A 9,440-nucleotide genomic window follows, 5' to 3' on the forward strand; every position below is an offset into this window, starting at 1 on the left:
AACAGAATTGAGAAGCTCCTACATTTATAGTTGAAATTAGAAGTTATTAATACGAATAAGATTGTTTCTAAACACATTCTGTAGCTTTTGTAGGTGGAATAAAGAGAACAACAATTATTACATAAGCAAACTTGCAAACATGAAAGACTATTCTTCTGGGATTTTATTTTATTTTTTTAATGTAATTGTAAAGCACTTTGCAATTTAAGGTGCTTCATAACAGAGAAAACAGTACAATATGGGATGTAAAAATAAAAATAAGTTTTGCTAGATTAACTTATTGAAACATGCCCGCATGCAGGATATATACACATATATGTATATTGAACTCCTGTATGTATGTGACCCTCCAAACACGCCAAGCTGGTCACCTACCAGATATCCAGTTGCACTGGCACAGGGGAGAGAAGACTGAGTATTGTTGCAAACATAACCACCGCTTTGCACAGTGGCAAGACAAAGGCAAGATGGACCAATACCTTTTTCTTGGCCTGTAGCAGCTCCTGGTAGGCACTGGATCGTATAAAACGAGGATAAGAATCACTTTTCATCAGTTTATAAATGTGCTCCTGAAAGTGAAAGCAGGAGCTGTTACTCCCATAGAGGAAGACATGTAAAATAGGAGGCATTCATATATGTTTTATGGGATGGCAGGTTGCAGTTCTGAAGCTAGGGCTGAGTTGCTCTCTATTCTTAAAGCAGAAATGCCACCTATTTGTTATGTATAAAGAACACAATGCATCTTTCTTTAATTTATAGTCCGTACAGAATTATTTTTCTAAGAATTCACAATGGAGTCCGAGCTTAGGAGCTGGTTTCAAACCTCCCTTACATTAGTCAGTTTAGCTAAGTGACTATATCATGAGCTGTGGATCGTTCCTCATCAGATTTTCTGAATTAGTTGCTGGAGATGCTTTTCTGACTTCATAGGCTGGGAAAAGGTACTAGGTTTCTAATTCGGCACCGCAAATGAGTGCTTACGTTAGGGAGGATATCCCCTGGCAACCCTTGAAAACATCCTTTGACAGATGTTTAGTCTGCTATCCAGCTGACAATATAAAAAGGAAAATACATATGCAAATTGAAAACCAGTTCTAGGCTAATTTAATTTCCAAGATATTTATTCTTCAGAGGCATACGAAAATTTGGAAACCGTTATCTAGAAAACAAATGACACAGGCAACTTATAGAGCTTTTCTTTTTGGAGCATTCTCATTTTTTTAAAATACGAAGAACTAAAAACTTGTGAGGTAGGACAATTTGTAATTCTAGTTCTAGTTTTAATGATAGGAAAGAGATTTGTAGGAAAAGTAACAGGAATAGGAAATACTCTCAATATTTTCTAAAAATCCACAGAACTGTGTTAGCTATTTTTGGTTTATTTTTTACTCAAACCCTACCTTTTATTAATCGAAAGTTGTAGCACAGCAATCAGGAAAGAGCAAATAAACCATGAAGTAAATACTTTTTCTCAGCTTGGCACTGCATAAAATAAGTGAATGGGAAAAAAACCCAAACAAACCCAACCACCTTGCTTGAAAATTATGGCAAGGTGAAATTGAAACTGGTATTTAATTTTTGTTGTATTAGAAACTCTAGAAATGATTCTAAGTGCCTTTCATTGTATTTCTTGCACTAAGCAGAGAAATTCTGCTGTCTATTCAGAACTCAGGGAGGTTCATTTGAGGGGTTTTTATTCCACTCAGTTTCTACAAAAGCAGCCAATGTAGCCAACAGAGAGCAGAAAGGACTTTGCTCCTGTTGTACTTATCAATGGCGATGGCATTAAAACGTTATTTCCGTGCAAAACCTGGTCTTGTAAAAGCAAGAATAAATTAGGCTCTATTAGTCTTTGTCAGGAGTTGAGGCTGGATGTTATTTAGCACAATCAGTCTATTTTTACTTATGTATCACTCTCATTTGACGCAGAGTTCTGTGGTGCCATCTTTCAAGCCCAGAAATGCTTTTCAAAGCATTTCTAAACACAACTAAATGACCTGCCAGCTGCCAGCATGGCTTATAAGTGGCCTCATTTCCAACTGGCAGGCCATAAAGAGCCTGTTGCAGAGGCAAAGCCGACTCCTGACAAACCCGACCACTTCAGGAGGGGCACTCTGTGTAGGTCCTAAAGTTTCAGGTCAGAACAGGATAGGTACAGAGTTGTCCCCCTTTTAAGAGAAATGGAGGCTTCCCGGTTCAAGTTGTATGCTGAACTGGATCATGTAAGACATCTGACAAGACGAAAAGTTCTGCTTGCATAAAGACTGAATTCTCTATGTCTTTCATAAATGAAGGAAAATTAGAGGGGGGAAAGAAAAAGAGGAGAGAGATCTGGAAATAAAATGGTGTTGAAATTTTACACCTATTTAAAAAAAAATAATTGGATACTGGTAAAAAATTTAATTGTCCTTTACTGACTCAACTGCAAAGCCTTTTTTAAAAAACCTTTCATCTTGCTAGATTGTTTATTTGTGTAATTTATGTCTTTGCTATACCCTGCACTCCTAAATCTCCAGGGAGTCAGCAGACGCAAGCAAAAACTATGTTCTTGGCTTAAGGCAGAGTACTTCAAAACAGTGTGTATGATATAGTGTTGAATGGGAAGTTTGTTGTTGCATCATAAATTGTTATTCCCATAATAGCAAAATGAAGAGGTGGTAGAATTATTCCCCCACTATGTAGGGCAGAGATATTTTCCCAAAAAGTAGAAAGTCCCAATTCAATTCCCTTCTCTCCTTTGTGGGACTTGCAGCAGCATCTCCTGACTCGCAAGATGATGACATAATAATCAAGCTGTAGAAAATTCTGCAGGGATATGATCTCAATCTCCCCTTTTGACACCATTTCACTTGGCATTAATAATTAAATTTTCATCAGTAGGCTGCTGATGGAAAAGGGAGGATGGTACTGGTTCTGCTATGATTACTGTGAATCCAATTCTTTTCTATTGCTTTTCTCAGAAGCCTGCATAGATGAAATACTAAATAATAAAGCACATAAAATGTTGCATTTAATTTTCAGAAGTACATGTTTTTTCTTCTGAGGAAAACCAAGATATTTATTTTACCATTTTGTTTTTTTAACATTTTCTTCCAATCTCAAAAATCAGAAGTATTTTCACAAACCTAGCTCTGGTCAAACGTATATTTTGATGATGATACTCAAACTGTAACTAAATCAGACTCTGAAAAGCCAAATGGTAGTTACAGACTGTTCCTTACAGCTGTAATACTGACTATTGAAGAGCAGATCTTTAGGATCTTTGCCCAGTGTTCTGTAGATAGTAGTTTAATAAGGTATAGAATACACAACATCTGTGAAATGTGATACTTCTGCACAAGCTGTTATAAAATGTTATTCTCACATGGGTCATATTCTTTGAATAATGGGAACCTATGACTACTAGAAATGATAACAATACTTTCTGACACACATTGAGAGAACAGGCATTGAGCCTGTATCACAGGAAGTTTTTAAGAGGCGTATCTTGAGAACTACAAATCAATGTGTGTGGGAAAGGAAGCTTTTCTGTTCATGTAACTGAGTAAGAAAATTAATAAAACAGGAACATGAAGATACCATTTTCACTGCACTATGTGCTTTGCTCTATTTGAGGTCCACTTGAAGACTCCATTCCAGCCACAGAATTTTCATGAAGAGCTTTAGTAATTCATAGACCTCACAAATGAAAGAATGTTACCCATTTGCATTATCAAAATGGCACTTTAGGAAGAGCACTACCACTTAATTCCCAAATATAACTTATTTTTTTGTATATAGATTTCGCTAGCCAATATTCTATTTCAAATGTCCCTAAACAGAATTGGAAACTGACCTGAGCATCTTCAAATGTGTATCTTCCAGGGTCCTTTACATTCTGTGTGGTTTTGTCATAACTTTTTGAATCTAGATTGATAGCGCTGGGTGCACCTGGAGCGAGAAATTCTTGCCAGATTTCTTGGACACGAGCAGGAACTTCACGGATAGGCCTCTTCTTCAGGTCTTCTACTGCTAACCAGAACCTACGACACAACATACCATTTTAACTTCCAGTTCAGTGTAATTATTAATGAAATGCTCACACTCTTCTCTGCTCTTAAAAAAAAAAAAAAAAAAAAAAAAAAAAAAAAGGAAAGTAAACTGCAAACAAAAGCAAAACCCAAAACTCCTAAAAAAGTTGGGGCAGACTCTTTAGGAGTGAAAGTGTGTTGTTTAATATTCCTGTAGTAACTGAAGTTTTCATCTAAGACATGCTAAAATAAGAAAAGTATGTGAAATTATGTTGGGATCAGCATTCTGGTATACTGTCTCATGCAATCGATCCACCTTAAGAAGCAATTATTACAAGTCTCTTCATGAGACAGGTGAGAAATACTTTATTACTTAGGAAGGGGTAACTTGCTTAAGGGAGGTTTCCATTTAACTGGAATTAAAATGAGATTTCATGTCACCTGAACCACAAGGGCTTATATCACTTATAAACCTATTGTTTTTTGATATTCCTTCAAAAGCTAATAAGCACTTATGTTCTTGCTATCTACATGAATCTGCTAAACTACGAACTGTGCAACTGTAATTTTGTTACTATTACTCCACAAATTATGTATAAACTAGAAAACCATTTGTTTTGCTCGCTATAGTTTAATTTCTTTCTTCAGCGTTGCATTTCTATGCATATTTTCCCTAAAATGCTGAATGGGAGTGCCCATTCTCTCTTCTGCTGCTGAGCAAACCAACATCGAGCAGGCTAGTTCATTGTATCCCTCTCGCTCAGTCTGGAGCAGGATCACTAAAGAAGGTCTTGAGCACTTTGTGATCACAGCTAGCTAGCTATAAGCCTCAACAATCCCTTTTCATCTGCGATTATGACTGTTATCATTATTTCTTCTACGGGAGTCCAGACTCTATCCATGCACAAAATAATTCTAAATTTACCTAGGATCCCTTGCATAGACATGATGAAGATCACTCAGTACTCCCCCTACCGAAGAGCTCAACTACAGTTTGGTTTTTTAGAATGTGTTTCTAACCATGAAGTCAGTCAACTGTGAAATAAGCTGGATTTTACAAGACTGACAAATAATTTGGGTGAACCTTTAAAATGTGGTTTCACCTTGCTTACACCGTGATATCAAACAAGGATGGGATACGGGAGAGGAACAGTGGAACTGTTACTCAGACCGCTGAAGAAAGCAGAATGATACCACCCTCAATCCAAATTCTAATACAGTTACTGCAGCAACTCTTAAGAGAAGATAGTAAGACATAGCAAAGAAAACCTTAGAGTATTCCTCCTATAAGACATTGTTCACTTGATTTACCTTCCATGAATTAGTCCTTCATAGTCCTGTTTTGAAACTCCTCTGTAGCACACATGGAAGCAGCCTGTGCTCATTGCTCACAAGCCACTATGGTCAGCTTCACTCTACTGATATGACTGTTTTAGGTATTACTACGCCCTTCAACTGCCAAAGTATCTAAGCACAATCTTTCTGTCTATTGATCCCTTTAGGTTCTCCAAGAGACAGAGAAGTATTATTGACCCAGTTTTGCAAATAAATTAATAATGTGATAATGTACAGTGGTTTTTCCAAGGTCACAAAGGGAGTCTGTGCCAACAGAAGAACTTCAGTTTCAAAAATTCTGGGTAGCATCACTTTTCTCTATGAACTGCAATGTGAAGTGAACATAGATCTGCAGAGCCTGGGGGACGTATCCTGAGAATCTGATGGCAATACAGTAAGAATAGAGGCCTCATAACTCGACTTTAAAAACTGCAAGGCTCACAAACTCTAATTCAGTTCACTGTCAAATTTGGGCAACCTACTTTGGTTTCCTTAAGCGGCTTTTGATATTTGCATTTAAAAGTGTATATCCTGCAGTGCTAACCCCTTCAAATGCATCTTCTGGGACTAACTGATTACTCATGTGTATCAAAGTCAGGTAAGGAATAGGAAAATGAAAGAGAAGAACGTTCCTTGTAAACACACATTTTCTATCACCCTGCAGACATCCTGAGGATCTAGCTCAGAGATGTCACATATGTTCCATTATATCACTGCCAATACTTCTGGAAGTCAGCACAAACATGCCTTAGGATGATATTTTCTTTTGCAAGTAACTGTTTCCATATAGTAGGTTATACTCAGTTACAGGGAAATAGATGGGAGATAAATTTAACCTCTTCAAGGAAATATTCCGCTTCCAGCAGAGAATAGGCAGGTTGTACAGACTCATCCTTACTGGCTGAACACCAGCTCTTGGATAGATTAATTTGATTTTACCCTTCTAACATTATCATTCAAAAATCCTATTGAAAATGTGTATATAGAAATATAGACTATAGAATATAGAAACCTCTGTAAAAGTGGAAAGAAAATGCTGATTTCTGCAGTATGTTATGTCTAGGGTGCTTATTTCATAGCCAACACACATTCTAACATTTGAATCTACTTACTAATATTTCAAGAAAAATTGCCTGCTCCTTTCCCACAGAGAGTTAAAGTCAAATATGCAAAGTTAGGAAATGCCAAAAATAAGTCTGCCACCTCTTGCATTTTCAAAAATAACTTTTCCAAATATTCCATGGCAACCGATAGCACAGATGAAGCTGAAATGAAATCTTCAAGGCTTGATTTGAGGCAAAGGTCCTCAAAATCAAAAGAGCTCCCTGTCCACTTTTACAGCTCTCTGCTTCATAACGTGTGACCAGAGCAAGAGAAGACTCCTGTAGCAAACAGCACACAGCGGGCAACCACAAATATGTGCAAGAGCAGGAGAGGGGAGAGAACCCGACTGCAGTGTCTGGACAGTGATATACACAGACTTAGTGCTACTTCTTGGAAGTTCAGTTTCTCTGCCCTTGGATGAAACTGTCTTCTGTCGGGGAGGTTTGCTTTTGCCATGGAGACTCTCTCTGAAAGATGCTCAGTACCGTTTGAACAGCCACCTGAGTAGCTGTGTGTAAAACTTTCTGCTGCCTTCTGTCCCAGCATTTGGCTTGCCACATGCTGGGTCACATGCTAGATGTATAGCTGAGTGAGGGTGTACAGCATGTGATAATCATATATCCAGCCAGATGACATGGTAAGACACATGTTGCAAGACATCTGGGAATTATGTCCTCCTCATGGAATACTTTCAAAGTGAGGGTGGCCTTTCAAGATAAATATCACAGCTGCAACATGGCTTCTGTCCCATTAACTGACCTAAATGTCAGATACAGCCATCAGCAGATCCCAGATCAAACTAATCAATTACATTTAGCACTTAGGAAGGCAGAGCAAGAGAAAGGCTGCAGTGATACTCCACAAAATGTGTGAGGTTTAGGCAGAGTGTGGAGCTAATGAAGTGGGAACTACGTGGGCTTTGCACCCAGTGCATGGAACACAACAAGTTGTAGGACAGACCTGTCAGCATTTTCAACAAAAGCAAACAAAAACTTCTACAAACTCCATGAAGAAAACCAGCTAACATTTTTCTAGGGGCAGGAAACACTACTCTCTGATTCCTAGAGTCCACCTTCTTGCCAAGTACAACTTCAAGCTTCAGGACATAGTAGTGCTGAAAGTCTTCAATGACTTTCAGTGACAAAGAAAAGCAATTAAATATTGCAGCTAGTTCCTTTTCATCTAATCTGCAGAAATGGCAAGACTGCTGGGACTTGGAGTTTAAGCTTGAGTCTGAATGAGAAATAAAGCACAGGCAGTTTCAGCCTTGAGCACTGAATTTTGCCCAAGTTATTAGGACCCAAACCAGAGTCTCATAATCAATAGTGTGAAGGATAAACATTATGAGTGCCCATACTGTATGGGAAAGTGTCATCACCAACACTTCTGTGCAGACTGGCAGGACCAACATCAAGGAGAGTTAATCAGTAAATCTTCATACTTTGAAATGTACAGAACTCTCTCCTCCACCATCAGTGAAGACAGAAATGTCTTGCATTTAAAGTTATCAAGAATGGTGATCAGTAATAAAGAGCAAAAAAGTGCAAGCGAAACAGTCTGGATAAAACTTGCAACGTTCTCCCTCTTCTCTAGTAAAAGCACTGTTATGATGTTGTCAAAAGAATAACCAGAACCACTGAATTAAGTTAAACATATAATTATGCACTATGACTGAAACAGTTTGTAGGCCACACTGCAAATTTTTAGTAATGTGTATGTAGGGTTTTATTTATTTTCTCTACAGGACATAATTGAAGCCTCTATCTCCAGCACAGAACATTTCTACAACTTAAATGGATGAGTCCAAAATAAACATCTCACAAAATCTCAGCTTGCAGGGGGATGGTCAGAGAAAATTTGTTGAGAGAAAACATCTAAATCTAGCTAACTCCTCAGTCGCTTTTCTTTTTCTGGACAACCAGAACTGAAAGTCCCTCTTCCATATTTACTCACACGTTATGGAAACTGATAAATGAGGGCCCAGGGGTACAGCAGCTTTTCCTTCTGTGCAGTATGACACGTGTCCTGTCACCACTCTCCCTTCATTAATCTAGGAGGCTTCTGCAGTCTAAGCGCTGCCACGGAGGTCACACCTACTGCAATACTGCATAGTGACTTGGACAGGCTTTCAGGTTGGCAGGCCTGAAACCATTGAGATACTTCCAGGCTGCAATCCCTACAAAACAACCACCTGGGAGGAAATGTACAGTCAGCATAATGAGTATTAACTTTCCAAAGAATTCTGCAGCACTACAGACAAACAAAGGATATGGAGAGGAATGGGCATCTTCTACAGGGATGGAAAGCATTAGGTCTCCAGGTGCCACATTCCAGTAAGATTCATTTCACTACCTCACTCCTGAGAAGTCCTTTTTCAGTGCTTGGACAGCCTTGTGACCAAGCTCTTTGGATCATGCTGAAACTGAATCTTCTGAATTTTAAACAATGGTCACCGTTCTGGTAACAGGCAGTGGGAATTTTATAAATCTGTTATCCAAATCATATGTTAATGTAGCTATTTGTTTTGTGCAGTGAACAGAATGTAAAGCGATCTCTCAAAAAAATCTGCATGGTAACAAGAGATTACAAGTCACAGCCTGCGTTAGGTGAATGCAGAATCCACCCCTGGTGTTGGCAAGCTGCAATCACACTGTAATGACGTTACCGCACCGACAGAACTGCTTAGATGGTTTTATTCCTTTGCTGTGCTTTACAACACCCTTTTAGAGAGTGAAATATTATTAATCCCCATTTACAGGCAAAGAAAAAAAAGCAGAGAGATACAGTAAGAAGGTGAAACCTGCTTGCATTCCTAATCATTGCACAGTTCTTAGTTCTAACTCATGGCTCGTTTCTTCATCCCTATTCTGTTTCTTAGGACAGGATCTATCCTCACTAAGAATGAGATTCTCAGCCAGCTTAGTCCAAGTTCATGAAGCAGTAACATTGGGTCTTTTAGCTATGTAAAATAACGGCATTTTAATAGAAAGA

General features: G+C 38.4%; 1 protein-coding gene across 1 annotated transcript in view; it reads right to left on the minus strand.

Annotated features, from left to right (window-relative positions):
• The window catches only part of RGS7 (regulator of G-protein signaling 7), an 85,898-nt gene that overhangs the window by 11,400 nt on the left and 65,058 nt on the right, over window positions 1–9,440 (minus strand). Inside the window, exons 12-13 of the mRNA XM_010141059.1 lie at window positions 3,836–4,022; window positions 480–569 (exon numbers count right to left, since the gene is read on the minus strand). Of these exons, the coding sequence (XP_010139361.1) occupies window positions 480–569; window positions 3,836–4,022 (277 nt within the window). The remainder of the gene's footprint in view (window positions 1–479; window positions 570–3,835; window positions 4,023–9,440) is intronic.

The sequence above is a fragment of the Buceros rhinoceros genome, unplaced genomic scaffold, assembly GCF_000710305.1.
Source record: "Buceros rhinoceros silvestris isolate BGI_N320 unplaced genomic scaffold, ASM71030v1 scaffold11948, whole genome shotgun sequence".
Taxonomy (NCBI): Eukaryota; Metazoa; Chordata; class Aves; order Bucerotiformes; family Bucerotidae; genus Buceros; species Buceros rhinoceros.